At 39.3% G+C, this 20,871-nt stretch overlaps 1 protein-coding gene across 3 annotated transcripts in view; it reads right to left on the bottom strand.

Moving 5' to 3' along the window:
* Positions 1 to 1,652: 1,652 nt before the first annotated feature.
* Positions 1,653 to 20,871, bottom strand: part of WDR37 (WD repeat domain 37) — a 56,985-nt gene continuing 37,766 nt past the window's right edge. For all 3 annotated transcript variants that reach the window (XM_034760057.1, XM_034760056.1, XM_034760058.1), the window contains exons 12-14: positions 8,027 to 8,161; positions 7,550 to 7,664; positions 1,653 to 4,047 (exon numbers count right to left, since the gene is read on the bottom strand). In XM_034760057.1, coding sequence (XP_034615948.1) covers positions 3,916 to 4,047; positions 7,550 to 7,664; positions 8,027 to 8,161 — 382 coding nt within the window. In that variant the 3' untranslated portion in view covers positions 1,653 to 3,915. The remainder of the gene's footprint in view (positions 4,048 to 7,549; positions 7,665 to 8,026; positions 8,162 to 20,871) is intronic.

The raw sequence follows: 20,871 nt of genomic DNA, 5'->3' as shown, positions 1-20,871 counted from the left end.
AGTTTCCATAGCAATTGTAATTCTTCATTTTTACATAGATGTTCTAATCTACAAGATCACAATCTTGATTTCAGTTTATTGTAAGTGATATCAGTGATTTCTTTCCATCTCTATAGTGATACTCAGAGGAGTGCTACACAGAAAATAAAATTGTACTGTATCCGTTTTAACTAGTGTCTTTAAGCACGAAAATCAATTTTATACAACTTTTTTTAAAAAGTCACATGGAGGGCGTTTATAACCTGTGCAACAAGATGCAATTAAAGATTTGCTTATACGGAATTGGGAAAAAATTGAAATAAGACATTTGAGCCCTTTTTAAATCCATATTGAACTGTGAGCATAGCAAATTACAACACAGAAGTCATATTTTCAGGGACAGCAGCAATCTGCCTGCCATTGCCTTGGAAACTGAACCAGAGGAGAAGAAAGGGATCAGGGTTGAAAATTATGGTGGTGGGGGCAGGGCCACTGAGAGCGGGTTCGGGCCCCGGTGAAAAAAGTTTTTTGGGCCCCCCAGCAAGGGTGGACGGGCTAAACAGGGCTGACGGGGGGGGGGGGGAGCCAGAGAAGCCGGGCCCCCTTCCGGACTGCTGGGCCCCAGTAATTTGTACTGGCTCCCCCCACCCCCCATCGGCCCTAGGTGGGGGGGAATCATTTGATTGCTTTCCCTTAGGGCTGAAATACTAAGGTAATAGCAATACTAAAGGACAGAGTTTATGAACAGCAAGTTACAAAACTCTGTTGAATGATTTAATGCATTTTCAAACTGTAATGAAGAAAACGCTAAACATCTAAAAACAATCAGCAGAATACAAGTCAATAAAAACAAGTAGTTTCACATATTTATAAATTCAGGATTTTTTTCCCCAAAAGAAATTGGCTTTCACAGACTTAGACAACAAATAAGATGTTTCACACCAAATTATTTTCACTCTAAAGTATGTACAGAATTTGAGTCTGTGAAAACCAATTTGCACTGCTTATGGGGAACCCCCCCCTTCCTGACGCAAAATATCTTTGTGTTTGTCCAGTGATGCATCCAAGTGAAGTTCTGCATCAATAATGAAAATATAGCAACTTTCCTCCATTTTATGAAATGTTGGATATAATTAGTTCAGCATTGATTCTCTCTTTACAACACTCCTGATTCCATGCATGGCCAAAACTGAAATGCTTACACATGTTCAGTCAGTGTAACATTGTCCACCACCAATCTTTGCCTTACTGGAAGGGGAAATTTATGGCCTCAATATTACATCCAAGTAGTAGAATATATAAAAGTTAAAAGATGGTACAGTCATTCAACTGATTAAGAATTAGTCTGCTCCTGAGAACCTGTCTCTAGCACCTTGCTTGGTTCCTCCACTCCATCCCCAGAGAAAATAAGTTAGTGTATACTCCTTTCTGAGGTCGGAGGTTGATCCCTCTGGTGATATAAGGGCCAGGAGCCACTGGACGCAATGACAATTAAACTGCATATAATCCAATGGCCCTGTGTTACATATGTATATATTAAATACAGTTTAGGATAGTAGGATCACACTATTAACCTTTCCTCCAACTTAAGTTTGTCAAGTCCATGCAAATGAAATGGTTAATCATTGCTCAGGATACTAGATATGGAGCAAACTGGAATTGCTCTGATTCTATTAGCAGGAGGTGCACATGGCAAAAGTGTAGATTTTTTTTTTTTTTTTTTTTTAAGTATCCAGACTGCATCCATGCTTATGTTTCTTTTCCCTCCTCTCTAACAAAAAGATGTTTTAGTCTTGTTTGTAAAAAAACATGTCTGTAGCCCAACACCAACCCAGTGTGTATGCCCTAGAGAGTAAAAAAAATCTGATGAGAGTTTAAATTTAATCTTCCAAATTGTTAGAAACAAAAAACTACTTGACAATTACCGTAGATACTGTGACACTGTCCTTTAAATAAAAGTCTTCTGATACCAGCAGTTAAAGCCTACAGCTGATCACCTGAACCTTTCACTAGCAGGTATAGAAGTGTGGCAATTATGAAAGACTCACGGTCTAATATATACTGAAACTCAGACAAACCAGTGTTCTGAAAAAAAATTAAGCTATTTGAAGACATTCTGCTCTATGAAGTCACCACATACATTCTCTTATAGTGTGTCTCACCCCTTCTTATCCTTTCATTGTTTTATGCTTCAGCTTACTGTTAGGACCCAAATTTTTTAATAATTACTTAATGGTGCACTTATTCTCCCCTCCTATTCCACCTCTTTGCGTTCATATACTAATGAATGAAAGATATGGTTAACAAATCAGCCTCTCAACTTCAATCTAAACAGTGCTGTAGAGGACTCCAGCTCAGCTATTGTTTCATATAATCATAAGAATGTAATTAAAAGATCATAATACTTAAGATCTTATGGTAATCAACTTTAAACATCCTACTATATAAAAAGACACCATCTAATTACTTTGATCTTTCATCTTATGCTGTGATATGTCAGACAGTTAGAGGCCGCTAAAAGGTCTGTCTGAAGCAGCCTTCCTCTTCCTTCTGAAAATGTCAGCTGCCACATGCATTTGCTTATTTGAGCAACAGCTGGCAATAACTCAACACAATGCCAGTACAACAAGGCTAAAGACAGTGAGGAGCAAAGCCAGTGTAAGATCACTTGGGAGTAAGGAGGGAAAAACTACAGAATTATTCCCTCTGGAATGGAGAAGGGACTGCAGCAGCCCTAGTTAGAGCTGCAAGAACAAAGATGACACGTGATGTTTATCTGTGGTATTGCCCCATTAGCCTTAAGTATTAATCATCTTAAAAACCATATTTGGCATAATTGTCTTTCTTCATCTTAAAGACAGTATTTCAGACACAGACCAAAAGCACTTTTTCAAGGTTACGGAAAGACTCAACCTATCCTGACCGAAATTCATTTTTTGAGGTAGCACTCATTTACTACATAATGCTGGCTCAAAATAAAACTAGGGAAATGAATCCATTTAAAAATATGTTCATTGAAGGTGTAAAAACAAAAAATTTCCTTTCTGGGTAGGTAACCAAAAAGTGTCAAATCCTTCCTATATAAGTCAACTCACATTCATAAATGGTTTATAACAATAGCTATAAACTAAAGTGCTTTAAAATTTGCTTGAATAGATTTCAGTGATTAGAATCATAATATTCTGGATTTTCGCTAGTGTGAAATGCTATAAGATTGGAATGAGCTTTATGCATGAAGGGCAGAATGAACATTTTCTTGTTCTTTTTCAAGAGAAATGTGCAAAAACATCCTGAATGTTTTAATGTAGCATTCTGTGCACACTGTAAGAGTTTGCTTGCTTTTTCTCTCTCAAATCCATGTTATTTCTCCAGTAACTAGAATAAAATTGGAGTTGAAGTTACACTACATTGCAGCACTAAAAATCATACTTCAGACAGATGCAAACAAGAAAATGTTTACCATGATACTATTACTGAAATTCACACTTCTTGAAGTTCAGCCCTGCAGATTCCTTTTAACACGAGGCAGATATGTAAAATTATGGAAAATGCAGTAGACTATTATCTATTCTTCACAATAAGTATATAAATTTCACATTAAAGTCACAAATGTAATGCCCTAATGTTCATCTAGCAAATGCTGAATAGCTTACGAACACTTATGTATGTGCTCTATAGAACAGTGAACTCCTTTCAACTGACCAGTGGATGCTAAGATATAAAAGTTCATACACAAGACAAACTAATTTTTAAAAAAGTCACATTTTCTGTACATTACATGCAAATGGTGCACGATGTGGTAACAACAACATTTGCAAAGCGCTCCTTTTAAGGGAGAACTTTTACAATGAAGGCAGACTAATATTCAGAAGAGTCTGCATCAACAACAAAAGTTTACAAGTCCATGGCAACAAAAGCAAAAATTCTTCCAGCATCTCATTTTTCCTGTAACAATGCAGGGATGTTGATGTTCCAGCCAATCGCCTGACGATCAAACCCACAGGTAAATAGGTTACATATTGGATGGTCTTCACTCCAAGCTGAACAGCAAACCATTCTTCTATGGCCCTATTACAATTTAAATAAATAAATTAGTATTACATTAGACAAGAAAGAGGTTTTAAATTAGCAACCTATTCACTATACTAATTCATGATGAACTGATACAAGTATCTGTTTTCATTTACCAAATAAACCTATTCAAATAGATTTTTTTATATTATCTAAAAAGTCACACCAGGATAAACCTGCCAGTATCTTGAGCTCGAGTGTTTAAAAGAACATAAAATGTTTTTAATTTTTATTAAAAAGTCTCAGTCACTCTCTTGCCATGCATACTTTTATCAGAAAAAAAATAGCTCTCAAATATAATGAAGTACATTTGGCAAGTTTTAGAGCACAAAAAAAATGTAAGTCAATGGTCCCTGTTCAAGAACAAGTTAGTTTGTAAAATGAAAGTTTATATGCCATGAATGGTGTCAAGTATCAAACCGTGTTAGTCTGTATCCACAAACAACAAGGAGTCCGGTGGCATCTGAAGAAGTGAGGTTTTTTACCCACGAAAGCTTATGCCCAAATAATCTATTAGTCTTTAAGGTGCCACCAGACTCCTCGTTTTAGTCTATGTTTTAGTCATGGGTATTTTTAGTAAAAGTCATGGACAGTTCACAGGCAGTAAACAAAAATTCACGGCCTGTATCCGTCCATGACTTTTACTATATACCCCTGACTAAAACTTTGCGGGATGGGGGGGGCCACCCTGGGGGCACCGCGGGTACTGGATGGGGTGTTCCAGGGGCCACCCCATGAGTGCTGGGGGGCCGTGGCCCGGTGGGGGCACCATGGGTGCTGGGACAGGTTCCCTATCCAGCTCCTGGGATGCAGCAACGTTCAACTCCTAGCTCCATGTGCTGCCTCTGCTCCTCCCTAAACCCCAGTTCTGCAGCTCCCATTGGCTGAGAACTGCGGACAATGGGAGCTGCGGGGGCGGCACCTGCGGGCAGAGGCAGCATGTGGAGCTAGGAGCTGAGGGAGAGGAGTTCTTGTCGCCCTTCCGGGGAGCCCCTCCACCAGGTAAGCATTGCCCCACACCCCAATCCCCAGCGTTGAGCTGGGGGGCCAGGGGCTGAGACTTCCCCAGCAGCAGTCTGTGCACCTGGCCCAGGGGCTGCGCGAGCTGCTCAGACAGCTCCCAAGCCAGCCACACAGGCTGCTGCAGAAGTCACAGAATCCGTGACTTCTGTGACAAACACGGAACCTTAGCTATGAAGTCTGATGTGGATCTCTCGGAATATCATGAAAGAAAATAACTTTGTTTAGAAAAGCAGGCCTTGGACATAAATAACTTTCTCCAGAAAGTTTCACAATAATTTTACTATGACTGAACAGATCTGTGCTGCTGCTACTAAAGTACTACTAACCTAAAGGAGCATTTACAGTCTAGAAAAATCTACATCCTACAGAGAAATAATTTCAGAGATTTGTAAATATGGTTTCTCCAGAACAGCAAGAGTTCTGAAGGACTTTGTTCCTTTTACTTATTCCCTGTAAAAATGTATCTACAAATTTAACAGCAAGAGCATGAAACTATGAAAAACTTCCAATCCCCACCGCATTTCTATAATCTTAAATATCTATCAAGTAGCATGAAAATCCTCAATTTAAGTATTACATCCTTGGTTGAACTGCTTTGCTGCGATCTGCTTGAATTGCTTTCCTGATACATTTTAGAATTAAAAACAGGATTAATGGTATATTGCAAAATGTTTTTTAGTTATACCAAATACAAGACAGAAACTGACCAACACCACTTCCCTCTCAAACAGTCCCCTAGGAGTGTGTCTACCCAACAACAAAACCCTGTGACAGAGCGTCACAGAGCCCAGATTAACTGATTCGGGCTTGCTCTACAGTGCTAAAAATAGCAGTGGAGATGTTTGGGCTCAGGCTGGAGACCGTTCCACTCTCACTGGGTATCAAAGCCTGCACTCCAGTCCAAGCCTGAATGTCTACACTTCTAAATTTAGTCCTGTAGAATGCGCCCAAGTCAGCTGACCCAGGCTGAGAGAGACTGCCATGGTTATTGGGTTTTTTTTTTTTGCTGTGTAGATGTATCCTAATAGGGATCCTTTGGTCTCACCTGAAAGGTAAGTTCTTCAGCAAGACAGTATCCCTTAAAACCATGCTGGGGCACTGGTAATACTGGCTTATATGAAAGAGTATCACCAACTGAATCACCAGCACCCTGGGTCCTACCTAATTACTAATCTTGCTCAACCCAGAAGTCTTAATCTACTTTTGTTTTTTTTAAAAAAGTATTAACAAAAGTTACTTTCTGTAAGAAAAATAACAACAGCCTGTTCAGTGACATTCCAATGGCTCTGCACTCACGAGCGATATGGCTTTGGTTTCTGATCATTCATGCTCTTAACCAAGAAGGGCTAATACTATTGTGGAATCATATTAGTCTCATTGTTGGAGAAAAATAAGGTCTCACAACAGCTACCCCTCAAATCAATTAGCAAGCAGTCCCAAACAGAATCCTTGTCATCCCTCAAATCACAAGGATCATTACTGTGGGCTGAAGCATCAAAAAACCAAACCAAAATACTGACACTTCAATACTCCCTTCCCTGTTGCTTATGGTTAAGCTATTCTTAAAACCCTTCTTTTAAACTGTGCAGCACTGTTTTACAGCTGTTGCATTCCACGCCCAGAGTTGGCTGCATTTCAGTGGCAAGTGATGTGATTTCTATACATGTACCTTGCAGGAATGTTGTGAGATGCAGAGTTTGTAACATGCTTTAAGGTCCTATGGAATGCTTGAAAGATGCTATAGAATTGCAGTATTAAGCAAGTTTACTCTAATTTTAAATGGTAGCTATTATTAGAACAAGTGACTATAAAAAAGTGGCACCTTACTACTCAGATCTATTTTGTGTCTATTATCAGTCATACTAGTTAAATTTTTCATGACTGTTTTTACTACATTATTCAAGTTAACACTACAGCCCCTAGACAAAAGGAGAGAAAAATGTTGTTGTTTTTTTTTTTAACCTACACACCAACTCTATTGCCAAGTCCCAAGTACAAAATGGATACTAGCACAAGCATGGGAAAAAAATATCACTATCAAAAACTTCAGTTTGCAGGATGGACAGCAACATTTTTTTTACTTGTAAACTAAACAAATTTAATAAGCAATCACTGAGAGACCTGGAACTTCAAGATGTTATGTAGTCAGTCATTTCTCAGAGCAGATCCATGTTCTAAGATATGCTCTACATTTAGACTTCAAGTGGTATTTAAGCATTCTTCACTTCATTTATAACATTGAAAAAAATCAGAAACACTTCAGCACAGAGAAGTCAAGGTGAAACCAGCTAAACTGAAGATATACATCATACATATTTTGTGGATTCAGTAAAAAAAATAAAAAATTACAATATATTAATTTATCTGTTCCAAAGCTTGCAAGGAGATTTACCCAAATTTAGAAAACTCAAAATGTTTTGTATTAAATGCTAATTTTCAGTAACTGATAACATTTTCAGTCCAGAAATTCAGCTACCTGTCTGTTACTGCGAGGGAGCCGTGCTAATCGCACTCCTGACATGTCGAATAATCTAACCTGACGGTTGTCATGTGGAAGGGCAATGATTCTTTGGCCAACACTTACATTAATCCTGCACAGAAAAGATAAAAGTAGGTTATGTACAAAACTGAGACTGACAAATAGGACTTGACAGTACAAGTCTGAGTTCATGGACAGTGATGTGGTTGAATATTTACTATTAAATTTAACAGTATAATGAGTATATTACAGCTAAGTTTTTTTTCTTGGAATAAGCCTGATCATCTATGGCACATGCACATGGATGCACAATTACCACCAGAAATTCCAGGAAAGCAAAATGATCTACTTTTTAAGAAGGCTTTTTACAAATCCAACCCAAGCTTTGTTTTCACTCTTGATCATTGAATTTTAGTTCAGGTTCAATACATTTTAAACTGAAAACTTTTAAGGTTAACTCAATTGATTGTTTACCTGTTCACTGCAGAGTCTGTACGGATAGTAGCAATAGGAGATCTCATATTTTTCAAGTCCCAGACTTTTACAGTACGGTCATCACTACCCGAAACAACATTGTCACCCACTGTGAAAACAGCTGATGTCACGGTGCTAAACAATTGGGAGTAAAAAAGAATAATAATCAAAGCTTCAGGAAGAGTTAAGGAACCTTGATTTCAAGTTCTTCTGTTAACTGTTCTTATGTTCTCTTAAATGTGTAATTTGCAATAGATAATTTTAAACCAAAGTGACTAAAACTTAAGAAAGTCTTCAAGTGAGAGACATGAGACTTTGAATAAACTGTCAGTGGAAATCAGGGAAGCCAAGTCACATGGGACATAAAGTTAGATTGGACAAAGCACTAGGGAAAAAAAATTGTAGAAGAAAATGTTCCACTGGTACAGATAGACTAGAGAAACTAACTGGTCATAAGAACTGCCATACAGGTGAGACCAATGGTTCATCTAGTCCAGTATCCTGTCTCGAACAGTGGGTCAGTCCCAGAGCTTAAGTAGAAATTTTGGAGTGATCTACCCCATCCTCCCCTTGCAGTTTCTGGCAGTCAGAGATTTGGGGTCACCCAACCACAAGGTTGCATCCCTGACCCTCTTAGCTAATACCCATCGATGGACCTACCCTCCATGAACTTATCTAACTCTTTTTTGAAATCAGTTATGCTTTTGGCCATCACAACGAGTTCCACGGGTTAATTATATGTTGTATGAAAAAAATATTTCCTCGTTTGTATTAAACCTGCTGCCTACTAGTTTCATCAGGTGACTCCTGGTTTTTGTATTGTGAGAGAGGGTAAATAACACTTCTCTATTCATTCTTTCCACACCATTCATGATTCTATAGACCTTTAACATATGTCCCTGTCCACCCTTGTCTCTTTTTTAAACTGAACAACCCTAATACTTTTAGTCTCTCCTTGTACAGAGACCATTCCATGCCCTTGATCAACTTTCTTGCCCTTCTCTGAACCTTTTCCAATTCTACTATATCCTGGTGGGGGGCACTGTGATTTATATAGTGGTATTATGATATTTTCTATCTTATCCCTTTCCTAATGGTTCCTAACACTGTTAGCTTTTTTGACTGGTGCTGCGAACTGAGCTGAAGTTTTCAGAGAACTGTCCATGGTGACTCCAATATCTCTTTCCTCAGTGGTAAAAGCTAATTTAGAGCCCATGTGTATATATGTGCAGTTGAGATTATTTTCTCCAATGTGCATTACTTTGCACTTATCACTGTTGAATTTCATCTGCCATTTTGTTGCCCAGTCACCCAGTTTTGTAAGATCCCCCTGTAATTCTTCAGTCAGCTTTGGACTTCATGATCTTGAATAATTTTTTTATTTGCAAACTTTGCCACTTCACTTTTCACTCCCCTTTCCAAATAATTTATGAATACACTGAACAGCACAGGTCCCAGTACAGAGGACCCTCCTGTTCACCTCTCTCTCTTGAAAGCTATCTTTCGTTTCCTATCTTTTAACTAGTTCCTGATCCATAAACGGACCTTCTGTCTTACTCCATGACTGCCTAGTTTCCTTAAAAGCCATTGGTGGGAATCTTGTCAAAGGGTGGTTGAAAATCTGAGTATGCTACATCAATTGGATCACCCTTATCCATTTGCTTGTTGACACCTCACAGAATTCTAATAGACTGGTGAGGCATGACTTCTCCTTATACAAAAACTGTGTTGAACTTTTCCCCCCAATAAATCATGTTTATCTCATAGACTCAAGACTGTAAGGTCAGAAGGGACCATTATGATCATCTGGTCTGACTCCCGCATGATGCAGGCCACAAAGCCGTCCCTACCCTTTCCCTTGACTCTGCTGTTGAAGTCCCCAAATCCTGTGGCTTAGAGACTTCAATTAGCAGAGAATCCTCCTGCCATCGATCCCTGCCCCATGCTGCGGAGGAAGGCGAAAAACCTCCAGGGCTTCTGCCAATCTACCCTGGAGGAAAATTCCTTCCCGACCCCAAATATGGCGATCAGTAAAACCCCGAGCATGTAGGCAAGATTCTCCGGCCTCACCCTCATTTGCCATTATACTAATTACCTGCCATAGCACGTTGTTCCTTTGACATTTGATAATTCTGTTCTTTAGGGGGGAGGGATAGCTCAGTGGTTTGAGCATTGGCCTGCTAAACCCAGGGGTTGTGAGTTCAATCCTTGAGGGGGCCACTTAGGGATCTGGGGAAAAATCAGTACTTGGTCCTGCTAGTGAAGGCAGGGGACTGGACTTGATAACCTTTCAGGCTCCCTTCCAGCTCTAGGAGATAGGTATATCTCCATATATTACTATAGTTTCTACCAACTTGCCCAATCTTCCAGCTCTAATTTTAGTTATCAAATCATAACATCTCTAATGAAGACCTCTGCAGTCAAGCTTTCCAGAAGATAAAGTACTAAAGTAGTCATTAAAATGGAATGAATACTACATTTAAAGGTAAACTGAGAACATTTTAATCTCCCAAGACCCAAGTTTCTATATTTTTCCTGTCAAACTGAATTTTTGTACTGCTTTAGTCATTTGTATTGTCCACATCAGGAAGAAAATTAAGCTACTTTAGAGACGTCAGATGATGTTAGAAAATGTTTTAGTTTAAAATATTTTTAGATTTTATTGTACACACATGTAAGTGTAATGGTATATAGACACATTTCAGATACTACTAGAAGATTTGACATCAGTCATTAGTTTTCTCCACTTGCTTTATAATCATATAGCAAAAGAAATGGTAAATGATCATACTGGACCCAGTCATTTACTGATACTTAGGATCTGACCCATTATACCTAAATCTGTGATATGATAACAAAATATATATGCATATATTCACACACACACACACACACACACCCCTTAAAGGAAGAACAATGTTGCCAAGAAAGGTAAATACAGAATGTCTAATATATTGCTGAACGCTAATGGAGGATGATAATGTTATGAAAAGTGACCATAAAGGAATACACATTTAGTTGTTAAACTTGAAATGACAGATCTCAGGGGTTTTGGCCTATTTCTTCAATTTTATTTCATTAATACATACACGAATTCTCAACTAAAAATTTGTTGGCTAGTTTCCACCTATCCAATGTGCTCAAGGCATTTTCATCCCTCTCCTAAATTATTAAAGTATGCTTCTCAGCTCAGTTTCCATGGATGTGATTTAATGACCTATCCTGTAGCTGAGGTCAGGCACATCAATTTTTTGGAATTTAGTAATTTTAATTTAAGATGTCAGTTGTTCCTGTCATTTCTGGTGTACTGTGAGAATTTGATTTCATGTCTATTCAGACTACTGATTGAGATTAGCACTATCCAGGTCACAACGGACCAGTTTACGCAAGCCCTCTTAATTTAAATTGACATCAAATTAAACTCTAATTAGGACTCAACTCCACTGTATTAATGATACAAAGTTTCTTAATGCACTATTAGAGTGCAACTAAGCTATCCAGGGAAATTTACACAGCATGAATCAAAGGTGTTCACAACCTAATCTTTAGAACTCCATGCTCCCCAGCACAAAAATAGCGGCATCTATGCACCTACACAGTACTTTGGGGTCACAAATACCGAAGACACAATCTGGCTCCCACTGACAAGAGCAAGATGGAGCCCTTGGACAGCAAAGTAATAGGTGCCCTAGATGACTGGGATGAATACCCTTTCATGGTAAAATTACTTCACTATTGGGCTAGAGAGTTTTATATGGTACATGTCTTTTTCATACCATGCAACAGAGTTAAACAAGTAGAAAATCTTTCCTCCAAAGTATAACTACAAATATATGGTTTCTGTACGATGCTAACTGTGACGGGTTGGATCACAGAAACCCCCTTGGGAGCTGCCACCCGATGTGCAAAGACTACCCCTGCTTCTGTTTTCCCTGCCAGCTCAGGACTCCAGCACCCTGTCTTGCTGAGCCAGACACTCCCGTCTGGCTCCAGACACAGACCCAGGGTCTGAATCACTTGTCCCAAAGCTGCAAGTTTACCTGAAAACAGCTTGCAGTAGCGTGCTTGTCTTTAGCACTCAGATGCCCAACTCCCAATGGGGTCTAAACCCAGATAAATCCGTTTTACCCTGCATAAAGTTTAAAGTTTATGCAGGGCAAACTCATAAATTGTTCGCCCTCTATAACACTGATAGAGAGATATGCACAGTTGTTTGCTCCCCCAGGTATTAATACATACTCTGAGTAAATTACTAAATAAAAAGCGATTTTATTAAATACAGACAGTAGGATTTAAGTGGTTCAAGGTAGTAACAGACAGAACAAAGTAAGTCACCAAGCAAAATAAAATAAAATGCGCAAATCTATGCCTAATCAAACTAAATACAGATAATCTCACCCTCAGAGATGTTTCAGTAAGTTTTTCTCAGACTGGACACCTTCCAGGCCTGGGCACAATTCTTTCCCCTGGTACAGCTCTTGTTGCAGCTCAGGTGGTAGCTAGGGGATTCTTCATGATGGCTTCTTCCCTTCTCTGTTCTCTTCCCCCCTTTATATATCTTTTGCATAAGGCGGGAACTCTTTGTCTCTCTGGGTTTCCACCCCCCCTCACTGGAAAAGCACCAGGTTAAAGATGGATTCCAGTTCAGGTGACATGATCACATGTCACTGCAAGACTTCATTACTCACTTGCCAGCACACACATATACAGAAAGACTCACAGGTAAATACAGCCATCTGCAGACAATGGGAGTCATCAAGATTCCAAACCATCATTAATGGTCCACACTTTACACAATTACAATAGGCCCTCAGAGTTACATTTTATATTTCTAGTTTTAGATACAAGAGTGGTACATTTATACAAATCAGATGATCACATTCAGTAGATTATAAGCTTTGGAATGATACCTTACAAGAGACCTTTTGCATGAGGCATATCCCAGTTACTTACATTCACTTATTACCGTATTTTCTCTAAAACTATCTCAGTTACATTATATTGACTTATCAAGTTTTTTATAAAACCATATAGACTGCACAACGTCACAGCTACACTAGCTCTTTATGCAACCAAGAGACTCCTCAGTAGTAAGTTTGTCATAAGGTTTCCCCAAAAGCCACTCAATGAGATTTTTTCCCCCTCCACCACATGAACCGTTCCCCTCCTGGATCTCTTCAATGGAGAGGCAAAGAGAGTACGTTTCAGACACATGTAGTGGGCCCATACCAGCTGACTTGGGCTTGTGAGGCTCGGGCTAAGGGGCTGTTTAACGGAGGGTCCCAGAGTCCAGGCTCCAGCCCAAGCCTGAACATCTAGAGTGCAATTAAACAGCATGGGCCAGCCCCAGTAGTAGTCTACATGCAATGTAGACATACCCAGAGAAGCTGCAGTTGCCACCACCTCCCTGCAGACAGACAACAAGCAGTAAATTATCAGCGCTTAAACTACTGCTAGATAAACAAGTTTACTAGGAACAAAGCCTAAGTTTCTTTAAGGTGGAACGCATTCAGTGAAACATTTAAATTACTTGTAAATTAAATTCAGAAATGGGTACAAATAATACCATTGGCTTAAGAGTGTGGGCCGATGCTGCGCTGTTCTCATACAATTCAAATCATAGCTCATTTGAAACTTCCTACTATTCCAATTTGGGGCTTTTTTTGATATGAGACTGGTAAAAATCACATCAAACTGTAAGGTTCTTTAATTTAGACAAAATAGGAACAACAAAAGCCAATGTTTTTCAGTTACAAACTAAAACAGAACTTGAACTCAGGGGGTTTGCTGAAGCAGCCAGTTAATGTGTTAGCACTGAAGATTTGGAGACCTAGAAGTAAAAAATAAAAATTAAAAAAAAAAATCAAGATTTAGCTGCACTGAATACAAAATATTAATGTAAAGAAAAAAGGAAGAGATTAAGTAACTTCACTTTTTCTGTTATTACTGGCCTTTAAGTGGTTCTAACCAAGTTAAAACTGTAGTTAACATCCCCTTGGCTAAATTAATAAAACGCATCAACAAAAGATCATTAGACCCCGTGTTAATGGAATGCTAAAAGACATTAGGTTTTTAATAACTCAAAAGGATGACAGGCATTGTAGGACAAAAAACTGGCAAAGAGGCAGTCGTCTTATGACACCTTAAACTGTGGGTCCCACAGGGAGTTTGGTGTGCTACTACTGTTCTCCAGGAAAGCTTCAGACTCTGCCAAACCCCAGCAAAACTCATTTATCTTGTCGTAGCGAGCAGCCGAGCATATACTTCCAGCTGACAGCGTGGCACTTTCTCACCACACACCACTGCCTGATCTGGAACATTCTGCTCCCTCCGTGGGTCTCAATCAACGGAAATACTGTGATGCTAGCACTCCTCATTAGGACTAACAGCTGTCTCCCCAGTCACACAGAGACACAAAACTATTTTGCATAACAATCTGCTGAAATTTCACACACAGGAAAAAAAATGATGTTGAAAATGTTGGACCATGAAATGCTGATACAGTATGCTTTTTGGCACCATATCAAAAAAAATTAACACTATCGTTTCCTTTATTTGCAGTACACACTATTTTAGAAAGTATTAAACATATAACAATAATACAGCTTTTCATATCGAGGAAGATGCCTGTATGGTCTTGAAGACTAAATATTTTGTGAGAAGTTATGACCAGGTACTAGGGTTTCGTTCAGGCCAGCCAGTTGAGTTTCCTTCTGCAATTGGACTTACAAAGACAAAGACAGACAATCTGGACATCGTGATTAACTGATTTATTGCTATTTAATAAATAACTACTCAGAAGTGTTATTTTTATACAAATGCAGTATAGTTACAGTCAGTCGGTCCCAGGATATTAGGGAGACAAGGTGGGTGAGGTAGTATCTTTTATTGGACCATTTTGTGCTGATGAGAGACAAGCTTTCGAGCTTACACAGAGGTCTTCTCTTGCTTACTTTCCCCAGACCTGAAGAAGAGCTCTGTGTGGCTTGAAAGCTTGTCTTTCTCACTAAGAGAAGTTTGTCCAATAAAAGATATTACCATGTTTATATAAAGTACAAGTTATAAAACCTAGAAACATGACAGTTGAAAAAAAAAAAAAAAAAAACATTTTCTCTTAGATAAAAAGAAGTATTTCTCATTGCACTTATTCTCTAGATAAATTTAGACTAGAACCCTTCTAGCCAAGCTGGAAGTAATTTTTTTTTCTAATAGCAGCTCCAGCACAGGACAACAAAAAACTATTTAAAAAGTAAAAAAGCCAGTGCACATCTACCATTAACCATCGGCCGAGCACTCCCTATCTGACCATCATAAATTAAAGGCTAGGTGATGACAGTTTGAATACAACCCAATAGTTATACTCCCAAAATATCCTAAACTTCCTCCTTTGTCACTTATTTCCCCACTGTTTTGTCACCCCAGTAGTACATCCCTGATGTGTTACTGCCCCTTTACATGTCCTGTTAGTAAACTGTAAGCCAATCAAGGCAAGGAACCCATCTCATTTTATTCCTGTCATGAACACGTTTTTAAAGTAACCACACAATTGCAACCCTTCCAAAAAAAAAAAAAAAAAAAAAAAAAAAAAAAAAAAAAAAAAAAAAAAAGGTAAGTTCATGGAGGATAGGCCCATCAGTGGCTATTAGCCAGGATGGGCAGGGATGGTGTCCCTAGCCTCTGTTTGCTAGAAGCTGGGAATGGGTGACAGGGGATGGATCATTGATGATTACCTGTTCTATTCATTCCCTCTGGGGCACCTGGCATTGGCCACTGACAGAAGACAGGATACTGGACTAGATGGACCTTTGGTTTGACCCAGTATGGCTGTTCTTATGTTATTAGCATTTCTTGGCTCATTTTCTAGAGTCACAAAAAAGGCTCTCTTTCAATGGTGTTTCTAGCATGATTGATTCTTATTCTAATTCAGATAGTATGCATTACTGGTTATTCTATAGTATAGCAATAAGATACGAAATAATTATTTAGAACATAAAGGAGATTTCCTGTAACAACTCCTCCATATACCTAATTTTAATGCAATTATAACAAATGCTGTACACCACTATTATAGAAAATGACTATGAAAGCACTGAGATTATTTATTTGATTATGCTCTCTGGACAGACATAACGATGTAAGAAAATGTCTAGTTAAAAATTCAGTGTAATGTGCCCAGTAAAAACCAACATTACATATTTCATTATTTAAAAGTAGAGAAAGTACAGTTAGACAATTTAAATTCTAATTATAAATCTATACATCTCAAATTATAAATCTGAAATAATTTGCTAAGTTTACATTTTAATATTTTCCCCATTAGTTTGGTGACAACAGTAATTTCCCACTGTAAGCATTAATTATTAATTTCAAATTAGTTTGGTTTACAAACCAAAATGTGTTGTACTATTACAGCAAAAGTGATGACAATTTTTTATTTTCCTTCATTGGAGTTATTCCAAGTCAGCTGAAACGAAATGAAACGAAATGAAAGGAGAGAAATGTGTCCATTTACTGACAGGGGAGGAAATGTATGATCTTTTCCATTCATGTGTATCTCAAATATCCTAAATCAATTTAAAATCTTATCAAATGCCAAAATGTTGGTCCACTTATAAATATTGTCAAAACTGGTACAAATAGAGTCTTTAGCCCACCTGCTGGTGAGGCTTAATGGGCAGTAACTGTCTCAACTGTCAGTTTCTTTTTATTGCAGTTGCAACGAAAAACTAAAGAAACTATTATGGCCCAACTTTACAGAGAAGATGGGGAAGGGTGAGCACATAGGGAATATGTCAAATACTTGTAGTAATTCTTGTCAGAAAGCAGTAGGAAAATGATATTCCAGAGCACATACTGTATTAGAACCCAATATAAAGACTCAACATCTCCACAGAGGACTCTAAAAAGGCCATAAAAACTAGGTAAACAAGCTTGGAAATTATTTTTACACAAGTGCATGGGAAGAATGTGCAAGAACCAGTAAGATACCACAACTCTCAATACTGCACTAGAGACATCCAAGATATGTTGGCTATACTATCCAGAAATGTCAGGAAGCTATCGGGGAGACACCCTAAATTTGGCAAGAGTCAAAACCATACTGCTAAATATACAGTGTATAGACAACTTGATACTGCTGTTTTGCAATTTGCAGTTGTCGTAAGTTAGCATCACTGCACGTTGTCATCTGCACATGCATATGTCTAATCTGTGAATGAACATTTAGAATTTATATGTACAAGTTTAGGACCCTGAAAGTGTACATGGAAAATCTGACTCTAGAAGATTCAGGGTTCAGGGCTAAGAACTTATTTTCAGTGCTCAAAAAAGTGTGCCAAGTTCTTTACAATACAGACAAAAATACATGGTCCCTGTCCAGAACACTTAATCCATTTACAGATGAGTTGTGAAGCAGAGTAACAAAAACAAACAAAACGAAGGAGGAAAGACAAAGGGTTACAATAATAGGATCATACAGGTATTAATTAGGGGTTTGAACAGAACATGAAACCAAACGTTTTAAGAAAAAAGAAAAGTTACATATACGAACACTTGACCAATTTCTTATGGATACTGCATTAACAGAGAGGGTCTTAATGAGGTTATATGAGAAAGTAGTCTGGCAAACCAGTCCAGGAGGGCATTCCATGCACAGGGACAGTAAGTAACTACGCAGTCACAGATGAAGGAGAAATGAAGAACAAAGCCTCAATGCTAGCATCACTAGCAGAGTGGAGGAGTGGGAATAACCTCGAGAAGTAGACACACTTTAACCAGTTGTATTGATGTCAACTTAAATCTGACTTTGCAATGTTTCATTTGTGCATAGGCCTTGTCCAGGTCCTCTGCACAGAGGTGAACTTCATTCAAAAGCACATAACCAGCAGATATTTCCAGCAAGGTTAGGAATTACATTTTAGACACATTCATTTGGAAATTTTCATTGAGCAAATACTGGCTGAAGTCTCCAATATCCAGGATGGGTGATATTGGACTTTTGGTATCAGAAAGTAGCTGGAAAAATACACAACACTTTGTAGGTAGCATGGATTAGACATTTTTTTGCAAGAACGGAATGGATTTTTCCATCATTTGATATTCCAGATAGAACTGTACTCACATGAGCTTGGTGGGAGAAAATTGTTGGGCTTTCCCAGATGCTGATTCAGTATCCCTCAAAAATATTTAGCACCCACAGGTCTCCAAAGATTAGGGCCAATGATGGTAGAAGGTTGATTATCCTCCAGGTCAGAAACTGATTGCTTACCTGTTCTATAACCTTTCATGAACAAAGGGTTGGTACTGCTTGGGAGCATGGGGCTGGAACCAACAAGGGTTATTTGCAAGACGTTCTGGACACCCCTGAATTCCTACTACTGCACTAGGCCCAATTTTAATTCTAAATACTGAAAAAAAGACAAGGGTTGGATGATTGCACCCAGTTGACAAAGGGTGGCTTTATTAACATGTGTCTTTCAAACCCCAGAAGCAGGTCCTCTACAAGAAAGAGGAGGTTTTCTAGTTTCTGCTGAAATTTTTGAGACAGCCCCAAAACCTGTAGTCAATGTACGCCTAAAAGCATAACTCCAAGGCAGCCACGCTCATTTTTGAAATATAGGCATCAGAAGCTGCCTCATTTTATATGTTTCCAGTCCCCTCATTAATAAGGGTTTTTAAAGTCCATTTCTCTTGAGGAAATGAAATTTAAAGGCTCTCTTTCACAGAAAGAGAGACTCCCAGAGTTTCACAATTTCTCTTTTCCAATAAAGCTTGGTATTTTTTGCTTAGACCCACCACAGAGAATTATTATACTGTCAAACAGGAGGAGGGGGTCACAATTTTCTGACAGTTCCAAACTTTCACAATTCTCTCCCTCACGAATGTTCCTCAATTCCAGTGTGATTTTATTAGCTAATCTCTCCTGAAGAGCTAAAGATCCTGTAATGATACTTTGGGAATCGGAGATAGGAATTGAGTACAGACAGCTACATAATATTGCAGCTGGAGTATGAAAATAGGTAAGCTGGTAATGGGAATTACATGATTTCAAAGGTCTGACCTCTGACTGTAAAACAACGGAAGCATTTGTCTGCATGCACTGTCTTTGAGGTAGCTATACTGAATGATGGAAGAATTGGTAGGAGCAGACTGGAAGAACTGTCACAGATATGAGGAGTTCACATGTACTTTGAAGGATCAAGTATGCCTCATTTCTGTGAGGAGTTCTGCAGTTTGCATCAGCAGCTGCACATGGAGGTAGTCTTGTTATAGGGATTGTCAGCAGTCTGGTGGCACACATGACTTTGGTCTCTGGTACATAGTGAGGGGTACGCAGAGGCAATGTTTCTGCAGGAATCCTCAGGTCAAGGGTAAAGGCATGGTTTGTGTGGAGTAGGCAGGCTCAGTGTGAGTCTGACAACTCACGTTGACTATGCCTAACCTAACCCCAAGTTTTGCCTTAGAGCTAAGGTGTTAGACTTTGTCCGAGTGCTCAAGTACTCTGTTCCCAAAGCAGTCCATAGCATCTGTAAGGGTGTGGGTGTTATTGGAATGCTGGGGTATCACTCGAAGAGGGCAGAGTAAGATTGAGTTGTAGAGTAGCATGTGCCTTAACTCTATTTCCTGGTTTTCAGAGGTGCGAGCATATCTGAATGAGTCCTGTGAGGGCTTGATACACTACTGAGCAACCTTAAACTCTATGTTAAAGTTCTTTGGCATTTAATTCCCTTTGTTTAAGGAAGAATTTTTTTTCCTCAATAGCCCCATCAGTCACAGCCCAGCTCTTCCTCTCCACCACTTCTGGCTCCATAGCGATGATTATCCAGGTAACTGAATGCCACTGGCTGTATGTTATTCCCTTCACTGTTCCTGTATTGTTTCCTGTTTCTCCACTTGTCCCAAACAGCCTAGTCCTCCCTTCTCAACCCTCATCATACAGAGGCTGGTGCTGGAATGAAACTTGCAGGCTGAAGTGCTAGAGTGAGAAGGCAGGTATAGCGCAGGGACAAGCAGTCAGTGGGGACATGTTTTGAAAGAGGACAGAGCTTTCACGGCATGGGTGCAGTGAGGAGTTATGAAGGATAGTGCTGAAGCTCCCAACATCTCCCACTGAACTGGTCTTTTCCCTCCCTTCCACCCCACTTTTCCCTGCACAGTTCCAGTACCTCCAACATTCTCCTTCTCCCCATTTCCCCTTCCAAATGCTCAGGCAGTGCTCCATCTCCAATATTCCCTCCATCATACCTCCAGATTTTGAGTCACCATGTGGATTTTAGAGCACTCAGCAGCTCTCATTCAAGGCTTCTGACTTGATACGAAACTGTATTTTAATTAAGAAAAAGAAAGTTACCTTTTCCGTAACTGGTGTTCTTCGAGATGTGTTGCTCATGTCCACTCCATATTAGGGGTGTGTGCTCGCCACATGCACTGGTGCTGGAAGTTTTTCCCTCAGCAGTATCTGTAGGGGACCAGCTCTGGCGCCCTCTGGAGTGGCACCCGCATGGCGCGTTATGGTGGGCGGGAGCTGGCAGCACCCATTATCAATTCCTTCTTGCCGGAAACTCTGACAGTGGGGAAGGAAGGCAGTCATGGAATGGACATGAACAACACATCTTGAAGAACACCAGTTACGGAAAAGGTAACTGTCTTTTTCTTTGAGTGCTTAATCATGTCCATTCCATATTAGGTGACTCCCAAGCAGTACCCCTGGAGATGGCTATGAGTTCACGGACGCATAGATTGCAACACCGCTCTGCTGAACCCAGCGTCGTCCCAGGCCTCCTGAGTGATGGCACGTGCCGTAAATGTGTGAACAAAGGACCATGTTGTGGCTCTACAGATGTCCT

Source organism: Trachemys scripta, chromosome 2 (assembly GCF_013100865.1).
Source record: "Trachemys scripta elegans isolate TJP31775 chromosome 2, CAS_Tse_1.0, whole genome shotgun sequence".
Classification (NCBI taxonomy): domain Eukaryota; kingdom Metazoa; phylum Chordata; order Testudines; family Emydidae; genus Trachemys; species Trachemys scripta.
Note: the sequence above shows the minus strand (reverse complement) of the source record. Positions and strands in the feature narration are given on the sequence as shown.